At 41.9% G+C, this 21,408-nt stretch overlaps 1 protein-coding gene across 1 annotated transcript in view; it reads right to left on the bottom strand.

Annotated features, from left to right (window-relative positions):
• LOC113029605 (sodium channel protein type 4 subunit alpha-like) overlaps positions 1–21,408 on the bottom strand; it is a 257,750-nt gene that overhangs the window by 79,448 nt on the left and 156,894 nt on the right. Inside the window, exons 16-18 of the mRNA XM_026180573.1 lie at positions 16,925–17,163; positions 4,062–4,235; positions 63–224 (exon numbers count right to left, since the gene is read on the bottom strand). Coding sequence (XP_026036358.1) covers positions 63–224; positions 4,062–4,235; positions 16,925–17,163 — 575 coding nt within the window. The remainder of the gene's footprint in view (positions 1–62; positions 225–4,061; positions 4,236–16,924; positions 17,164–21,408) is intronic.

Genomic DNA, 21,408 nt, shown 5'->3' with positions numbered 1-21,408 from the left:
AAGCTCAATGTTCTGAACAAGCGACGTCAGGCCCGTACCTTAGTCTGGGTCAGAAGTGTTACCTGGTAGTTTTTCCCAAACAGTTGCATGCCGACCACGGCAAAGATGAAGACGATGATGGCGAGGACTAGCGTCAGGTTGCCCAGAGCGCCCATAGAGTTCCCGATGATCTTTATCAGCGTGTTGAGAGTTGGCCATGAGCGAGCAAGCTTAAAAACACGTAGCTGCAAGGGAAGCGAGGAAAAGGAAGAGACAGCAGAGCTAAAACCAGGTTTCTCAGATGATGTCATGGGCACATTGCTCAAGAGTTGTCTGCCATATTGGATGTAATTGAGCTATCGGTTGCTAGGGAAAAATGGAAGTTGGCAGTGGTTCCTATGGCTGTTTCTAGGTTAAATCAGATGTGAAGACAGTGCTACATGAAAAACCACACAGACATTCTCCTTCAAATTAAACGTTGTGCCTCAGCACTGCAGCCAACATGTTGCAAAGACACAACTATTACTTTGAAGGTAAACTCTTCATTTCTGGTTTGTGTCACACTTTGCACAGTTTGACTGCAGCCCAGAGAGCAGTGTTTGTGGGCAGGTGCATGACATCCATTCCAACTACAACTGCAGCAACATACTGGTGGTCAAAGCAATCACAAGGAGGACGGGCAATTAGGGGTGGGCGATATAAACGATATACGATAGAAACAATATAAATTTGGCCAACGATAGAGATTTTGACTATATCGCTCTATCGCGATAGCGCATGTTGATGATGTCATCAAGCGGCGCCTGTTTTGGTCGAAAGCATCGCAGTGGCTAAAACCATTATCATCTGCAAATTATGGCCGGCGACAGTCACAGCAAAGAGATGAAGCCCTTTTGAAATATGGGGAAAGCCAAAAACTGCGCTTCCTCCACTTCCGTAACATTGATTCATTAATGTTGAATTCTCTCGCAGCTGCTCTATTCCCATGTTGTTGCAGTATATTAATAACTAACCTCGTATTGTGGATGAATAATCTCAGTTGTTCTCCTGACTGAAGTTTGGCCCGTGTACAGCATCCTGCTATACGATTGCATTTGTCCCTGACCACCAGAATCCCTCACGTTAACTTTTAATGAGTGGAAAAAAAGTTGGCGTTCATCCTCCAGCTTCATTGTGCTAATGTTATGCTAACATAGCTGTGTCGCTAGCAATCACGTAGCACAACATTATATATCAGGTAGTCAGACTTCAGTAACCCCTCAAAGGCCACTGCTGTTTAGTTTTCTGTCTTCATTTATGTTGGAAGTGATAGCAGAGCTGTACGTTTGAATTGTTTCAGAAATCTCTCAGTCAGAACATGGTATGAAATGTTTAGGTGTAAACTAGCGAGCTAACTTCCTGTTAACTTCTATCTCTGTTAAATTTAATAAATTCTGTTTTCATGGATGCATCGATGTAAAACTTAATTGTTACACCCGATAAAGCAGCAACGCTGATGATTCTTTTAAAGATGAAAGAATTTAGACCGTTTTTAACTCTCAGTGTTTGTTTGACTTTGGGACCTGAAGTTGACGGAGTTTTGGACCCAGATTACTTCGCGAAGCTCCTCACTACGGCAGCCATAATGCTCTGACAATCCATCAAGCTGTGCGGCTTACCAAAGTTGTACTAAAACATTTTTTTTAACAGATTTCTGCACGCAGAAATCGGTTCGAGGTCAGTAAGCACAACCAGAATTCATACATAAGGCACACTCTCGATTTTTGAGAAAATTAAAGGATTTTTAGTGTGGAAAATACGTTATACAGAAGAAAAGAATATATCGTGATATATATTATTACCGCACGTGCTTCAAATTATATCATATCATTATATGAATTTTAGGACATATCGCCCAGCCCTACGGGGAATACACCTTTTTCCCTAGCAACCACTCATTGGTCACTGACTGGTCTCTAGGCCTGTGTGGTTGGGACCTTATTCATCTGATCCTATGGTCACATGTCAAGAATAATTAACATCACATGATGGGTGTCTGTAAAACTTCAATACAGGATTTCTGAGGAGAGTTTGGTCTGGCCTGTCATGGTTAATATGCTCGGCAGTTCCGCAGTAACCAAGCGCCTAGCCTCCATTTTTATTAGGATGATAGCCAAGTTGCCTCGTGTTCATCTGCTAAATTTCATCAGCTTTGCCTGAAATGTCATGTTTGTCTGAAGTAAATGGTGTAAATGTCTCTAAGATTGAGAGATATTTGGATCTTTAACAAGTCTGACAAAACAAACAGAAATTTAAATCGAAGATTTGAGGAAAATTGCTGATTTTATTTATTTGAAGTTCATTTGACGATTGTGTCTGAAACTGCATACTCATATTGCCACAGATGGGGCTTTGTGTCGTTTTTGGACTCACAGGTGTTTTTTTACTTCTCTCTTTATTTTCAATAAATCAACCGAAAGAGAGAGGAAGACTCAAAGACAATGAAAGCATGAAACAAAATTAAGGTCAGCATCAGAGAGAGAGGAGAGAAAGAAAAAAAACAGTATTCAAAATTACAGAGCACGGCTGAGAAAACAGAGGAACAAAAGAGAAACAGAACAGAGGAAGAAAAAACAAAGAAACCAGGCCGGCGCAGAAGAAAGGCTCAAACATCAGAGTGGCTTTATTAGTGTGTGTGTCTGTGTGTGTGAGTGTGTTTGCCTCTGGTAGAACCTGACAATACCCAGAGTGACACTTAGAAAGATCGACGCAGACTGATGAAGACAGCCTGCGAGGATCTGTGTGTGTCTGTGTGTGTGTCTGTGTGTGTCAGTGTGTGCGTCTGTGTGTGTCTGTGTGTGTGTCTGTGTGTGTGTCTGTGTGTGTCTGTGTGTGTGTCTGTGTGTGTGTCTGTCTGTGTGTGTGTCTGTGTGTGTGTCAGTGTGTGCGTCTGTGTGTGTCTGTGTGTGTCTGTGTGTGTGTCTGTCTGTGTGTGTGTCTGTGTGTGTCTGTGTGTGCGTCTGTGTGTCTGTGTGTGTGTCAGTGTGTGCGTCTGTGTGTGTCTGTGTGTGTCTGTGTGTGTGTCTGTCTGTGTGTGTGTCTGTGTGTGTCTGTGTGTGCGTCTGTGTGTCTGTGTGTGTGTCAGTGTGTGTGTCTGTCTGTGTGTCTGTGTGTGTGTCTGTGTGTGTCAGTGTGTGCGTCTGTGTGTCTGTGTGTGTGTCAGTGTGTGTGTCTGTGTGTGTCTGTGTGTGTGTGTGTGTGTCTGTGTGTGTCAGTGTGTGCGTCTGTGTGTCTGTGTGTGTGTCAGTGTGTGTGTCTGTGTGTGTCAGTGTGTGCGTCTGTGTGTCTGTGTGTGTGTCAGTGTGTGTGTCTGTGTGTGTCTGTGTGTGTCTGTGTGTGTGTGACCACTACTGTCCTCATCTTGTTTTCCTTGTTTGCCGGTGAAGCAAAATTGGACACAGTGGAACTTATATTTTGAGTGACACCGCTCATTATCAGCCAATCATCACGTCCTCTGCGAGGTGCAAAACATCCCGCTGAACACTGCCGTCTCATTGGGCCTTCAGCTGCCCATCAGCTGAGTTTCCAGCTTAATTATTATCTCCCGACTATGAATATACTGCGATGTCCACTTTAATAATTCCTAATGAAACAGAGAGCGGATGTAGCTGTTCTTGTGTTTGTACATTGGAATGTGCTTTCTAATGTCAGACTGCCTGTACGAGGGTAATGTGACACCATGTGACTTTCTATCAACATGTTTTAGAAACTATTTCTCCTGCTAAGATCTGACAAAATGTAACAAGTGCATTTCTTTGTTTCTTGTAAAAACTGACTTGTTAGCCATTTACTCTAATGTACCTACCTTTAAGTATTTGTAGATAAATAAAATTAGATTTTTACTCAAAATAAAATACATTGAAATTTAATTTAATTACTCAGGAATTACATCCTTAGTTGGGTTTCAGGATTTTTAGTCCTTCCAAATCAATCAGAAATCAGCTGGCTGATGAACTACGTGTTGTAATGATCAACAACATTTTAATTCAAGCCACCCCTTTGTTGAATTTGGTGGTAAATGTGGGACAATCGGTGTGATTTACCAGCCTGAAGGAGCGCAACACGCTGAGCCCCTCCACATCGGACAGGCCAAGCTCCATGAGGCTGAGGCAGACAATGATGCTGTCGAAGATGTTCCAGCCCGTCTGGAAGTAGTAGTATGGATCCAGAGCGATGATCTTCAACACCATCTCTGCTGTGAAGATGCCGGAGAACACCTGAAAGAGACACAGCAAGGAATGTAAGCTAGGTTTGGGACGTGGGGAGAGCGCTGCAACGCTGTTTTATGTTAGCATTCTTTAAACACACACATAATTTTCCGAGACTGTTTTTACAGCAGCACGCTCTGAATCACAAAACGGTATTCCTGTAAATGTTTATGTTAGCAGCAGATCGTAAATGCAGCAGCAAAGCCCTGTGTGTCCATATTATTTTGATTAAAGATGATTAAAAGGACCTAGAAGTGTTTCTGAAATATCACAGCCTCTGCCTGTGTCTGCAGGAAGTGAAAACATATTTAACATGGAGAACGATGACAGCGGCAGCAGCATGTGCTCATGCTGAAGCAGACGTCGAGACGAGAAGGTTTTTATATTTTGTCTTTCACTTTGCTGCCCCAGGATGAGAGAAATCGGGCTTATTTTGAACTGTCAATCATGCAAAGCTACTCTAACCAGTCCAAGAGGGAAAATATAAAGCTGGAAATGACCGGCTTAGACAGTCAGCCACCACCCATGGGAAAAATGCTTTTCACACAATTAGACGATACAAGAGCTACAAAGTAACAACACAATGTTCTTGTATTGAGAGTACACAAAAACTGAAACTAATTGTAACACTTCAAAGCGTTGGGGTTAGTAGTACTGAGAATACAAAGGAAGCTGAGTCACAAAAGTACACACAACACAAAGGAAAGAACGTGGACATGTGCAGGTAGAGACAGAGACAGTCAGGTGAGGACACACAACCACACAGAGATACAAGAACTAAATGAAGGGCAGAGTTAGCCAAAGGGTAGGACATTTCAGACTGGGTTAGGTTCACACACACACACACACACACACACACACACACACACACACACACACACACACACACACACACACACGTCACCTCGTATAACTGCTGCTGAAGTACACAAGTTCTTTAAACACCAGCAGGATTTCAGCTGCTCCAGAATAAAAGGACGTTCCAGCACACTGACCTGCTATGCTAACTTTAGCATGTGTGTCAGTTAGCATGAAGTGTAGCATCTTTCAAACAGCTGAAAGATGAAGCTAGCACAGAACGTACCACGAACTGCAGTTCCTCTAATGTCCACTCGAGGCTGTCTCCAGCACTGAGTCAGTCCCCATACACTCCCAGGTTCAAATCTCGGCTTTACAGCAGAAGGAAGCACGTTTAGAGCCTGATACAAGTAACAGTGTCGGACTTTAAAGCTAATTCCCCTCTTTGCAACATCGCTGAGTGGTGTGAGTTTTTAGGCAGCAGTGATCTGAGGACTTGGTGACAGACCTGTGTGACAGACAGAGTCTCTCAGTGTTGATTTGGTGATTTTAGAAAGTCTAATAAGACTTTTTCTCAGCTGGCTGCTCCTCTGGTTTGATCTCTTAAGCCTCTCTGTCTGCCTCTCAGTGCAGACCTCAGCTCATCCAGGGTCTGCCTCGCTCTGCTGTACATCACACGTGTGTCTGTGTGTTTGCTACATTTAAAGTGTGGGTTTATTCCACTCTGTGTGTGTGTGTTCGTGTTTTGCAGCAGCTCCTCTCCCTGCTTGTTGTTCCAGACTGAGGGGATCCTCGATGTGACACAAGCTACGTGACACACGTGTGTGTGTGTGCGTGCATGTGTGTTTTTCAGCCTGTGTGTGTTTCACAACCAGTTTGTATGAAAAATGTGTGCATGTACGTCTCCTAAAAAGTGAGTTTTCACTTCAGCTTTATTTCTGTGTTTGGGTGCTACAGAAAATCAGAGGCTCTGGGGTTACCTCTCTCTAAAATACTCACACACACACACACACACACACACACACACACACACACACACACACACACACACACACACACACACACACACACACACACACACACCTCGATCCTCTTATATGGGCTCATTAACTCTGTAGTGCGTTGATTAGCTACTCAACAATCATGCTGTTATTATTACTGGCATCAGGAGAGCCTCTCTCTTGCTCTCGCTCGCTCGCACGCACACACACACACACACACACACACACACACACACACACACACACACACACACACACACACACACACACACACACACACACACACACACACACACAGGTAAAGTGTGTGTGTGTTTGATGTAATGATGAAGGAGGCTCTTTCAGATCCAAAGGGTGAAGAAATACATAGAATCAAAGATTAAGAGGAAATGAATCAGTCTGAAAAAAAGGTAAATTTAAACAAATTTAACAGAAGGAGAACAAGAAGAGGAGAAGGTGAGGAAGAGAAGAATAAGAAGGAGGCTAAAGAGGAGAAGTGAAAGAAAAAGGAAGAGAAGTGAAGAAGAAGACGAGAAATGGGGTAACGGAGAAGGAGAGGAAGAATAAAAGAAGAATGATGAGGAAGATAAAACTAAGAATAAAGGAAAAGAGAAAGGAGGAGGAGGGTCAGGATGTGGAGGACAAAGGACAAAGAGGCGGTTGCTGGTTTGAATCCTGCCTGAGTTTGCATGTTCTGTGGGTTCAGCAGTCACATTTATCAGCGCTCTGTTTTTAAAGAGTGTGTGTTACTGATCGGTGCACAGAGTGTAACGGTGTGCTGACATCAGGCGGAGTGACATTAATCAAGTTAGACACAGTTCAGCTGTCAAATGTCAGCAGCTGCCTTTGGGCTCCAGCTAAAAATCACATCACTTCTCAGAACGCTTTATTTTATTATGCAAGAAATATTTGGTAAACTCTCTGAACGCTGAGGCTCAGCGAACATCACTCGGATTTATTTTTATTATAAAAACACATGGACTGATTTTTTCCCCCTGTTTTATTTCTAAAGTTTTTAAATGCAAGACAAAATGAACAGGAACACCATATGGAGTGCACCAACCACAGCAATACTTCATACAACTTTCAGAAATCATGGCAAAGTTCAAGCATGAAAAAAAAAAAACTAAATTAAACCAGTAAACATATTACATTACATTGTACAAGTACATTTCTCCCATAAATCAGTCTATTGCACAGCCTCTTCACCTCACTGTGCAATACCTTTTGTGCAATACTTTTGTAAATAGTCAACAGTGCAATAGACCTCAATACTTGAAATGTGCAATTCACTTGTATTTTTATTTTTTAGTCCTATTTATTCTATTTATCCCCTTCGTATATTTTATTTATATTGTCTCTGTATTTATATATATGTGTGTGTAATATTCTGTAACTCTGTAACTTCTGTCGGTGCTGTGCTTTTTTGGAAATCGAATTTCCCAGAGGAACCCACCCGAGGGATTAATAAAGTTCTATCTATCTATCTATTAAAAAGAAATCAACAGATCACAGTTTTCCTTCCTTTCTATAATTTTAAGAGATACATATATGCATAGATTTGCTCTGAAAATTAGGACAATATTAATTTGCATATATTAGTTTTCATTTGTATCTCATTTGCTTCATTAGCATTTTGTTATTAAATTAATCATTGTACAATTTATTTAGGTTTTGGGGTGGGGAGTGGAGGGTTGTATTGAATACTGAAAATAGGCCAATGAGAATAAATATCAATAATACAGTTTAAAATTTAGGTTACTTTACAAACAGCTGTCCTGACATTGGCTGTGAACAAAACTCGCCAGTCAGGTAGCGAGTAATCCCGCCACAATAAAGTGCAGCGTAATAATGCTTTAGGTCTCCATAAAATATGAAGATTAGACAAATAAAACAAGTGGAAACCAACACAGAAATGATAAAGCTGCAGTTCCTCTGTTGTCCACTTGAGGCTCACTTCCACCTCACAGGCAGCTGGAGCTGTTTGCTAGGCTTCACCTCAGCTGAGTGGCCTTTTGGAGCATTTTTAATGACATCATGTGACCAATAATATGGCTCCTGCCAAACAGTCTGAGCTCCTGTACTTTGAATGATTGAGTGTCTGTGCATTTGAACTCTATAGTTTACTGATACGAACCACTAACCAAGCTTGGTAGCATTGCAGCAGCCAAATCACTAATTTGAGTGCGACATCATCAACAGTGGTTTGACTGCATTCATCTTTTTATACAAGTTCTGTGTGGAGGGTCTTAAAGGCAGACATGTCTCACCTGAACTTTTCAGAGCACACTTTAATCAGGTAAGTTACTTTGCTTCATCTCCTAATCCTAGCACTCTGCGATTTTACTCCAAATCAGAGGAGTTACGTTTAGCTTGCTTTTTAAAGTTAAAGGAGCTTGGAAAGAAAAGCGTCTGGACTTCTTTAAGTTGCTTGAAGACGTTTCACCTCTCATCCGAGAAGCTTCTTCAGTTCTAAGGTCAAATGGTGGAGAGTCCCAGATATAAACCTAGTGGCAGATTCCCCCCACAGAGGGACAAAAGGACCCCCTGATGATCCTCTAATCGCCTGAGCCAAGGTGGGAAACTGGGCGTGGGTCCCAATCAGCCAGAGTTTCGGGTGTGTTCATTGTGAAACCTGGCCCCACCTTATCATGCGAATTCCTCGATGACCTGGATGACTGAGAATCTTCACAGACATCTTGCTTTTTAAAATTATACACGACTAACTGTCCACACTTTGTTGTGAAACAGGCGTTAGTCTGTGGGCCGAGATCTAGGTCTGAGATCCAGTTCAGCCAGCAGACTCGCTCGCTTCCTCACCAAACAGTTATGTCTGTGAGAACGAAGAGATGGCAAGTTTAAGGTCTAGACACTGTGTTCTCCACTGAGTGTGTGTGTCTGCGCGTGCTGATTCATTGACTGAGCAATGAAAAACTACTCGGGTCAGCAAGTAAGTGTGTGTGTGTGTGTGTGTGCGAATGCTGCTGGCTCCCAAACAGGGGTTGTCGACATCAGCACTCAGTAATAACAGTAACATCAGCAGAGAGAGGATGACATGGACTGTGTGAGTGTGTGCGCGAGACACACATGATTATTTTTGTCACAACCAGGCAGATGTAATGAGTAAGCAGCACACACACACACACACACACACACACACACACACACACACACACACACACACACACACACACACACACACACACACACACACACACACACACACAGAGGCTTTGGTCAGAGACACCGTGTCCATGTGGATTTCCTGATGATAAATTGCTTGTTCAAGTCTAAAGCTCATCAGTTTTTAAAATGTTTTTCCTAAATTCTGTTTATACGCTAATTTTACTTTAAAACATCTTACATCCCTGAGTTTTTGTCTTCCCCATCACTGTCCTAGTGCCTGTTAGCAAGGGCAGGACTATGCTGACCAAATTAGATAGGTTACAGCAGAGGACTGTGTGTTATTGTGAGGAAACACCACAGAAGAAGCCTGTCACGCAACAAACACCTTTCATCAGAGCAAGGAAACGTCTCATTCTTCACCTACATGCTAACACGACGTCGGAAAAGAATTGGAAGAGTTACAGAGTTTGAGTTTTTAGGTTTAAGACTCAAGACGTGAATGTTGTGGAGCAACATCAATGAATGACTTAATGGTAAGAAGCACTGAAAGAAGCGTGTCAAGTGAAATGATCCTCCTTTTATTCAGGAGTCTTTTGTTCATCAAGATGACCCCTGAATACACAGAACGCCCCAAAATCAGACAGCCCTCTATGAGCAAGCCCTTGGTGACAGTGGGAAAGAAAAACTCCCTTTTGACAGGAAGAAACCTCAGGCAGAACTAGGCTGCCATCTATTGCAACTGGTTGGAGGGTTAGGGAAGGAGACATGAAAAAAGACACAGTGTGGAAGAGAGCCAGAGATTAATATTGGCTAATTATGATTATATGATTAACTGTAGAGCGAATGATATTCATCCTGGAGATCCAAGACTTATAGACCTGTTCCGCAAGACTTTTCGATCACTCCATTGTTAGAGCAACTAAAAGTTCATATGCAATAATTTGCTTTATTTTGTAGTACACCTCCGTTATGTGACCTGCCTACTTTTCCATGCAGACACATAGAAAGCTAGAGGTGAGAAGACCAGCAGGAAAACCCTGTGAGCACCAATGACAACAGAGTCAGACAGCCTGAAGGGAAGAGCTGGGTTGGTGGCGGGTTGCAAAGTGGCTTGCAAATATAGAGCAATCAAAAGGGCAATCAAAAGAAATGTAAATGGGGTAGCCAGTTGCAAAATGCATGGGTCAGTTATATATATATCTCTACCTGTATATGTAAATATGATCTGCCCAGGGTTTTCTATTCTATTCTATTGACAGAGCTTAAGTTTTCAGTCTCACTGAACTCACTATGTTTGATTTATATTTCATAAATTCTGTGAAACTGCCACAACCCAAAGACTTTATATTAGCATGCTATATTAACATGCTATATTAGCATGCTATCATTTCCTAGTTAAACAGTGTTAACATAGCATTCAGCTGCTAGTCCCTCTCAGACTGACAACTCAATCCATCCATCTTCTTTCTCGTTGGAGCGTATCCTAGCTGTCATACTGTCATAGGTTGTGATTCAGGATACACTCAAAACCTTAAAATCAGATAAATGTTTTCAGATTTATTAAAATAAAAAAACAGACTTAATCTAAAATCCATCTAAAGTCCATACTGTGCTTCTATGATGAGAGACATTAAAGGTTAAGTATAATGATGATGAGTTGTGCCCTTGATGCAGAGTGCTGCTCTGTGGATAAAAGCCTTCAGTGAATGTATGCATTCTATAGATCTTTGCACACATGGAAATATTGATACAGTGGGGCAAAAAAGTATTTAGTCAGCCACCGATTGTGCAAGTTCCCCCACTTAAAATGATGACAGAGGTCAGTAATGCACCAGAGGTACACTTCAACTGTGAGAGACAGAATGTGAAAAAAAAAATCCATGAATTCACATGGTAGGATTTGTAAAGAATTTATTCGTAAATTAGGGTGGAAAATAAGTATTTGGTCACCTCAAACAAGGAAAAGCTCTGGCTCTCACAGACCTGTAACGTCTTCTGTAAGAAGCTTTTCTGTCCCCCACTCGTTACCTGTATGAATGGCACCTGTTTGAACTCATCTGTATAAAAGACACCTGTCCACAGCCTCAAACAGTCAGACTCCAAACTCCGCCATGGCCAAGACCAAAGAGCTTTCGAAGGACACCAGGAAAAGTATTGTAGACCTGCACCAGACTGGGAAGAGTGAATCTACAATAGGCAAGCAGCTTGGTGTGAAAAAAATCAACTGTGGGAGCAATCATCAGAAAATGGAAGACATACAAGACCACTGATAATCTCCCTCGATCTGGGGCTCCACGCAAGATCTCATCCCGTGGGGTCAAAATGATCATGAGAACGGTGAGCAAAGATCCCAGAACCACACGGGGGGACCTGGTGAATGACCTGCAGAGAGCTGGGACCAAAGTAACAAAGGTCACCATCAGTAACACACTACAACGGCAGGGAATCAAATCCCGCAGTGCCAGACGTGTTCCGCTGCTGAAGCCAGTGCATGTCCAGGCCCGTCTGAAGTTTGCCAGAGAGCACATGGATGATCCAGCAGAGGATTGGGAGAATGTCATGTGGTCAGATGAAACCAAAGTAGAACTTTTTGGTATAAACTCAACTCGTCGTGTTTGGAGGAAGAAGAATACTGAGTTGCATCCCAAGAACACCATACCTACTGTGAAGCATGGGGGTGGAAACATCATGCTATGGGGCTGTTTTTCTGCCAAGGGGACAGGACGACTGATCCGTGTTAAGGACAGAATGAATGGGGCCATGTATGGTGAGATTTTGAGCCAAAACCTCCTTCCATCAATGAGAACCTTGAAGATGAAACGAGGCTGGGTCTTCCAACATGACAATGATCCAAAACACACCGCCCGGGCAACAAAGGAGTGGCTCCGTAAGAAGCATTTGAAAGTCCTGGAGTGGCCTAGCCAGTCTCCAGACCTCAACCCCATAGAAAATCTGTGGCGGGAGTTGAAAGTCCGTGTTGCTCGGCGACAGCCCCAAAACATCACTGCTCTCGAGAAGATCTGCATGGAGGAATGGGCCAAAATACCAGCTACTGTGTGTGCAAACCTGGTAAAGACCTATAGTAAACGTTTGACCTCTGTTATTGCCAACAAAGGTTATGTTACAAAGTATTGAGTTGTATTTTTGTTATTGACCAAATACTTATTTTCCACCCTGATTTACCAATAAATTCTTTACAAATCCTACCATGTGAATTCATGGATTTTTTTTTCACATTCTGTCTCTCACAGTTGAAGTGTACCTCTGGTGCAAATTACTGACCTCTGTCATCATTTTAAGTGGGGGAACTTGCACAATCGGTGGCTGACTAAATACTTTTTTGCCCCACTGTAAGTGAAACCAGAGAGCGACGCTGAAGAGCACACGAGAAATAGCTACAAAAAGTGAAAACTGACATCGATTGTGTCAGCACAGAAATGACCTGAAATGATCCTTACATAACACACACACACACACACACACACAAAGAGACACACAGCAGAGGCTCTCCTGTCCGTCAGAAAGGCTAGCTAAATGCTATGTAAACATCTGTGAGGATTAGAGGTTTTAGCCTATAAAGAACTTAGCGACTCCACAGTGCAATCGGATCCCGTTGACACAACGCGGCGTTTATCTGAGACTTCAGCGCCTCTGAATTGAAATGGAGGAGCGCTTCAAACTGTTTACGTTGCAAAAGTATATAGCTGCATTAAACTGGAGGCAAGATGACAGCAACATTAGAGGGATATTATACAACAGCTCGTGCTTTTGACTCCTTGACGTTCCTTGGGGGTTTTGAAGCTGTCTGAACATGTGGGCATACACAGCTGACCAGCTTAACGTACACAACATCATTATATAAATCGAATCAATCACTTTGTTTCAAAACTATCGATCCATCAGCTCTGTCTGCTCAATCCTACAGAGAGAGGCGAGCTATCAAATACCATCCACTCTCACACCTATACACTTAGCACATAAGAGTAAGACTCTTCAAGAGTAACAGAGAGCGACTCTTCCAGCAAAAACCAGGGCAAAAGATGCCTTAAAGCAGCGGCCCCCCACCCCCGGGCCTCGGACCGGTACCGGGCCGCGAGAGTCTAGGCTCAGGTGTGAAATGTATGGTTTTCAGGATTTTTATTGGTTTTCAGCGTTATTTTGTTATCGTTTTTTTTCATTAACTTGGTTTTCCTGGGTCTTTTCACGTGTGTTATGAATAAATCTTATTTTTTCGGTACCGGTACTAGTTTTATTTTTGTTGTATTTATCCCCATTCTGTCTCACTGTATGGTTATAGTGAGCCAAGAAAATGAATACAGACAATTAAGTACGCCTTTGTTACAGTAACAAATATGTCTGTCAGCACACAGTTAAAGCTGCTGCGAGCCTGTTCTGAGCAAACACAATCAACTCATGCAGCTATTGATTGGGCCTCTGGAGGTTGTGACAGGACAGCTTCCATCTTTGGCATTTCAGAACTGTGCCACAGATTTCTATTTAGGATTCAGCGACATTTGCAATCCTTATACTGTGTCTGGTTAATCTAAAATTTAGAGTTAGAGCAGCTTATGAGTTTCACTTCTGTAGTTTGAACACAGTGAAAAGACAGCGTGAGCATTGGTGGCTGCGCAACCAATCAGAAGAAGCAATAAAGCAGTGCCGTATTTCTCTGCTGATTCGCCTCAGTTGAAACTGAAGATCATTTTGTTTACTTACTCTTTGAAGTGATTGGTTGTTTACAGAGGAAAATGAATGCTGGGGCATCATAGCATTACTAAAAGCATCTCTCATAATCCATGTGACTCTCCCACAGAGGCCCACCTTTGAGCCTGGCCCCACTGACTGAACCACTACTGCCGGCAGGCCAAAATCACTGTTTCTACTTAGAAACTGTATTACCATTTTCTGCCTGCAGCCTGAGCTGAGGAGACCTGACATCACTGGACGGAAACAAGTGTGTGTGTGTGTGTGTGTGTGTGTGTGTGTGTGTGTGTGTGTGTGTGTGTGTGTGTGTACAGGTGTGATTAGCACGCTGACTCTGGCTGAGGGCCTTTCACACCTCAGGTGAACCAATTACCATATTGCATCAACCTATCAGCTCCTGTCAGATAGTCGGGACACCTGCGGGCTCAAACACTGGAGTTAGTCACAGTGGTTTAAAGCTATCTGACCCGCATCTGTCAGCTCTAATACTGAAACCCACCTTGCCTTTTTTTTTTTACAAAAGGAAAAAAACACAGACTTTTCTAGAAAGGCAATGAAATTAGTTTCTATTTTTCCTCTCTGAATCCTGAGGATTTGAAATTGTCCAAAAAGATTTGCTGTGGTTTCAAATGTCCGACGGGGGTTTCCCAAACCGTCACGCTCTTTGTCACTTTTGGAAAATGTCACAGTCTCGTCAACCCGCCCGAAGTTTGTTTCCACACCTGCTTGTAAACAACCAGTGAGGAGCTTCCTTCACTCTGCTCTTCCAAGACAAGTTTGCATGATGTGAGATTCACGAAACTGACTGAATCTCTCATTTCAGCGATTTAGAGATAACCTTGTGTTACAATACAAAGAGATAAAGTACATATCTCTGAAAATGTGGCAGGTAAAAGTCCTGACATTTTTCCCAGCATGAAACAGGATATTGGATGTGACATTATCAGGTTTCTTTACATACACCATGCTATTAGTTTATGGAAGACAACAATGGATAGGTAGGTAGTACATGACAAGACGCACTCAGCTAACTTAAGGCCTCAGACACACAGGAGAGACCTGCCAGCGACCGTTCAGCACCCACTGGGTTTTTCCTCACCAACTGTGAGTAGTTGCAGGAAAATACATGAAACTGCTAATCTGAAGGCATGCAGCCTTAAAATACTGGTCAGTGACCCTCTGGTAACTGTTGGCTAAGAAACTTGCTAGCTATTTACTTGCTAGGAATAAGTGTGTATTCCGGGACTAGTTGGCAACTGGTTACTGGCAGCTGCTAGCTTGAAACTGGCATGCTGATCCACTGGAAATATCCTTGCAGTTGCTTTGGTTGCTATCAGGTTGCTAGAGCCACCAGTAGTTTGCATGGAGGGCATCAACTTGTCTGCACCTGTCTGCTACACAAAAGATAGTGAAACTGTGAAAAGTGTGATGAAATCAGAAACAACATTCGCCTTCAAAGTAAAAGCTGCATCTTTTGAAATGTGTTGGTTGAAGCGATAAGGCACAACTTTTATTCTTAAGGTAAAGATTTTTCGTTTCCGGTTTGTACTGTATCGCACATTTTATGACAGCTCAGAGAATAAATGGGGAATGTTTACAGACAAGTCGGTGTCTTTCATGCAATCTACATGCAACCATGGTAACCACTCACCAGCCAGTTGGTAAAGACACAGCAGCAGTCAAATAGATAGCTAAACTATGATTAACAGCTGAAACTTGAAGCTAACACTGCAGATAAACACGTTGAGCTAAACAGTACAAAGAGTTGAAAGATGTAAAAGCTAAAATGAACTAAAATGACAGAACCTAAAGCATTTCTAGCAGTTAAATTATTAACAAATTACAGAGCCCCGCAGGGGACATGGGAGGAAAAAAAATTAAGATGGACTTTTGCGAGATCTCGCAAAACTAACTCGGGATCTCGCAAAAGTTTTGCGAGATCTCGCAAAACTAACTCGGGATCTCGCAAAAGTTTTAGCCGGGAGTGTGTTCATGAGGATGGTCTGTCTATGGAGGTATTATTTGAAAAACCTGGAAATTATTCTATTGGTCGTCTTTATGGATATATACTATGGTATCAGAACTCGTCATTAAGAATAAAGGTGAGGAAATTTGTAATTCAAATTTAAATCCATACTATTTGTTACAGAGCCCCGCAGGGGACATGGGAGAAAAAAAAATTAAGATGGACTTTTGCGAGATCTCGCAAAACTAACTCGGGATCTCGCAAAAGTTTTAGCCGCATTCTTCCTCCTTCGACCTCCCGTAAGCTCGAAGCTAACGGGAGGTCGAGACCTACTACAGCTGGGAGGAACACTGCTTTCCCGGCACATCGTGCCTAGTAATTGTCCTATAACCAGGCCTGAAATATAATAGAAAGCGCTCAGTTCACAAAAGAGCTTCAGGGGTTACTCCTAGTAGGTTCTTGAAGGTTAAAGTGTGGATAACCTGTTAAAACTATTAGTTAAACATTAAGGAAACATTTAAATGAATAGCTGTTAAATGGAGGTTTAGACAACAGTGTGGGCTTCAGATCCAGTTTAATTGAGCTCAGACAAACACATTTAAACATGACAGGGCTGCAAATAATCATTTAATGTTGCTCAAGCAATTGGTTCACGATGTTTCATCTTTCATGAGCTGCGTTAATTACTTTTTCTGTCTTTTGAGTTACCTGTCTGCTGCTCCAGTCATTCCTGGTTTATTAAAAGAGGAGGCAGAGGGTGGGGCTTGCTATAAATAAACAGGCCTCAAGGGCAAAATAAACCATCTGCTATAAGCACAGGGGGAAATGGGGCTTCTTTATGGTCCCTGTGGTTTCCCCCTTTACCTTTATGGGGTTTCCCCATCTGTTATTTAGGTTCAGTTTGTGAGCCTTTGTTAAGCAGCAGTTTTTGAGCTGATTATTCTGCAAATATCTGATCTTGTTTGCTTCTGTATTCCTGTGATTGTTTTGGGTGAACAGTGCACCTGTGTCTATGTGTCTCTCACCCACATATCTCTACCAATAACCATGCTTTACTGCTTTCCCACCAAGCATCCACGCATTCATTCATCCATTGTTCCTACCAGGTTCCCGATGGTGAGCATGCCATTGAACTCATCAGTCATAGGGTAGTGCTCCATGGCCATGAAGAGCGTGTTGAGGACGATGCAGACGGTGATGGCGAGGTCCAGGAAGGGGTCCATCACCATGATCTTCACCAGCTGCTTCACCTTAAGCCACATAGGGCAGCACTCCCAAACCAGGTAATGGTGGGCAAACGTGTACCAGCAGGGGTGACACTTCTTATGGGATTCCTCCAGTTCTGCACAGGAAACAAAATGTGGTCAGGAGGTTTCCTTCTGCATAAACAAAGTTACACTGGTTAAGCTGGAAACGGAACAACTGAGAAGCTGGAAAAGGGATAAGTTACAAAGCTGATTGTGGAACAGACTAAAGGTGCAAAAATACTGGGCCCTGTGTATGATTTTCCAGGTGTAATGATGACTGAAACAGATGACAAATTAATACATAGCAAGCTTAAAAGACGAGATTTGGCTTAAAATTTGCTCAAATTATCTTTAAGATCAGCTGATCTGCTGGGATTGTTGCCGACTTTGACTCTGATCTAACATTTTGCTCGATTAAAACAAGAACAGAAGTGATTTAAGTCAAGAGATGATTCGGATACAGCAGGATGGAGGCAAGGTGAAAAGAATACCAATCAATGGATAAATGTGATTATTAATAGGAACAAAGACTGGTCTAAAAGGAATTTTGGATTGATAAATGTATCTGTTGTGTTACAATCTGAAGCTCTTTCTATATAAATACTTGTGGAGCAGAGGCTCAGACTGCATTACCTGTAGTTATGTTGGTCGATAACAACAACGATAACAGAAATACTTGTGCTGTGTGGCACAAAGCTTGATGGCAAACAGTCCTGAACACATGAACTAATTAATCAGAAGATCAGTAAAACAAACAGTGAAGGCACGTTATGAAAAAAAGCACTGGCGGATTTGCAGCCTTTTATTTAAAGTAAAAAAGCGTCTCGTTCAGTGACGGAGCCTCGAAGATGCCGACTGTGAAAAGTCACAGGGCTGGAGTACTCCTAAATGTTTACAAGGTGTCCTCTGGTGTCAGTGTGATGACCGACGGCATTATGGCAGCAGTGAGAGGAGTCGCACTCCCAAACTGTTCTTTGTAAAAGAGCCCTTATAGAGACATTTACATGAGCTGAGCGAGGATCGATAGATGCTCTCTTTGCACTTCTTCATCACCATTTCCGATTATGGCATCAGATAAAATTATCCAGGCTCTTCAAGGTTCATGAAAACCTTCTTCAGGACCAAAAGTTGTCTGAATGTTGGGAAATCTCCAAACTGATATATCAAACGTGAACGCTGTTATTGTTTCTCCATTTCACAGCTTTGAGCTACATTTACAGTTAACATGTGATCAGATTAGAAAATGATTTTCACACAAAAAGAGTCATGGCTGAAAAATGAACCTCGTATTAAGTAAAAACTTTCCATATGGTATAACTTGTTTTAAGCAGCCAACTAAAGTTGAGCCAAACTTTCTGCAGTGAACCATCAGAAACTCCTCAGGTACGAGGTGGGGTGGCTGTAGTTCAGGAGGGTTGGTGGTTTGATCCCAGTTTTCATGCCAAATATCCTTGGACATGAAATATCCGTCTTACTCTCTGATGCATCCATTGGAGTATGAATGCGTATGAATGATATTTAGAAAGCACTCACCATATAGATAATAGTGCTTCTGTGAATGGGTGTGTATGGGGTGAATGTGGCATGTTGTATAGAGCGCTTTGAGTAGAAAAGCGCTCTATAAGAACCAGACCATTTACGAACGTCTCTGTTCCCCTTCATCACTGACATCATCTTCATGCAGTTTATTAAAATTATGCTGAACTGATTGTTTATTCTTTGAGCTGAGACACTTGGAGTGGGTGTAAAATTGATTGGGTTACAGTGTTTTAACAAAATTGTTTTTCAGTTGTGAAAATGCCCTATGACTACCTCCCGTGTAGGTTTCCCGACTATTACCAGACGTACTTTGAATATTTTGTAATTATGACAAAATCATAGCTGATGCAGAATGCAGAAGTAAATTGAAGCAAATATTTATAAAATTACAATTTATGTTTCGATTTATTTTAATATTTCTATTTTATTTTTGCACTTTTTCCCCCTCCATACAACCAAACGCCACCTGGTGATTGCTTAGTTAATCTGAACTGGTAAGAACATTTTGGATCGTAGTGCTGTTTTTATTTTTTTTAATCCAAAGAAGAGCTCAAGTTAAACCATGCAAAATAAATTCATAAAGCTTATTTTAAATTGAAGGAAAGTCTCCTGGGAAACAGATGATAATTTTAAAAATGACATGAATAAATCAAAGAGTGGAGCCGAGAAGGGACGGAGGGATGAAGGGTGTGCAGATGGATGCAGGGAGGACAGCAGTGGGATTTTGTATTTTCCTGTATAATGATCTGTTCTGTAAGAGCAGCGACTGCCGAGGGGAGAGACTGTGACTCAGCAGACCTATCACACGCACGCACACGCTTAGAACACACACGGGTGCAGATTTGATATGAATCCAGAAATGTAACACACCGATATCATACACACACGTACAAACACACACACAGGAAGTTGGAATGATCTCACGGTTAATGAGGGTGACCAGGATAACACTCTCTCCCTCTCTGTTTCTATCATTCTCTCTCTGTGTCTCTCTCCCTTTTCCCAAGTCCCTGGCGCAAACAAAGCCTGTGTTCCCCTGGGGTTGACTAGGGCAGCGACACACACACACACACACACACACACACACACACACACACACACACACACACACACACACACACACACACACACACTGTCTTTGAAGCAAACTCAGACACAGCTACACACACGCTCCTCTCTCGCACCCACAAAAGCGTTATAATTCGGACAAATACGTGGTTACACAATCACACACAAACACACACATATTGAGACACAAAGTCAGGCAAGGTTACAGTCCCATATTGACACACAAGCGCAAACACATAAAACGTGAAAGGATGCTGGAGCTGATGCAGAAACTTGTTTTTTCCAGGTAATGAGCCTGTTTTAAATCGCTCTGCCATTTGGTAGAAATGAAGTGAAACAGAAGCTTCTGTAAAGAAAGGAAATCCATTTAATCCTGTGTGGGATTATTTTAAGAATGATTAAGATTAGCTTCACTTTGTTTCGCTGCTATCAAAGTCTGCTAAATAAATCAAAGAAGTCTCACCACTCAGCCTCAGCTGAGCGGGTATTTGGGATAATATTAGGAAGTCCCCATCTAAATGAACGTGGATAAAGACTTAGTATTGATTTCTATGGTCACCGGGGCATAAAAACTGCACGTGTAGAATCAATAAGTTGTTTTGATCTGTATTTTTTCCACCTGATAGAGCACATGCCCCATGCACCGAGGCAGCAGCCTGGATTCAACTCCACCCCTGGTCATTCGCTGTGTGTCATTTCCCTTCTCTCTTTCCCCACTTTGCCATCTGTTCTACACTAACACTGTCATATAAATGCAACCACTATCACATTAAGTCAGATACAGTACAGCATGAAACAAGGAGATGGGATCAAAGCGGTTTGCAAAGTCGATTGCAGATGCAAAAACAAGGGCACGGGCATGAAAACAGACATTAAAATGCCTCCATTAAACTCAGTCAATGAATTATAGCAGCTGAATTATTCCCTCTAAAAGAACAAACGGTGGACCATTAATTCAGAAAGCTCAGCAGAACATCAGCTAAAGTTTAAACTCAGTTTAAGCTATTTTAGCCAGCCTACGGCTCATGCCACATCTGCAAGCCACTTTGCAACCCTGACTTTGGTGTCTGCTAAGAAGCTAAGAAACCTGCTGCTGCTCTCCACACCTTAATCATGTAGAGGCCCCAGGACAGAGGCATGCTGGTAGCTAAACTGATGGGAGCTGGACTTCTTAATGAAGGTAATGAAGATGTTTCAATTCTCATCTGAGAAGCTTAAATAGGGCTGCTCGATTATGGCAAAAATGATAATCACGATTATTTTCACTGAAATTGAGATCGCGATTATTTGACGATATTTATTTAACCCTTTAAGACCTACTATAGAACCAAGTCCGCCAGAGCTTATATTATTTTTTTACATGTTGTAGTGCCATTTGTGGGAGCATTTCAAGTTGCTAAATAACTGTTATAGCCCATATTTTAATAATATGTATGCATTAAGTCCATAGTAACTACATTAATTGCAAAAAAGTGCAATAAACTACAAAAAAATTTATATCGTTTTTGTTTGTTTTTTTACATATATTTCTACTTGGAGAAATGTAAGAGGTTTATCCCTCAAAACTTTAAATACAAAAAAGTTGCAAAAAATAGTTTACATCAACAGGAAATTTATTTTGAGTGTCTTCATAGTTTTATTTTGGAGATACACCAATTTTTATATACTGCAGGAAAAACTAAAAAAACAATCCTATGATGCAAATTTGCAAAGAAAACAGCATGTGCATCAAA

This window comes from Astatotilapia calliptera, chromosome 9, assembly GCF_900246225.1.
Source record: "Astatotilapia calliptera chromosome 9, fAstCal1.2, whole genome shotgun sequence".
Lineage (NCBI taxonomy): Eukaryota > Metazoa > Chordata > Actinopteri > Cichliformes > Cichlidae > Astatotilapia > Astatotilapia calliptera.
Note: the sequence above shows the minus strand (reverse complement) of the source record. Positions and strands in the feature narration are given on the sequence as shown.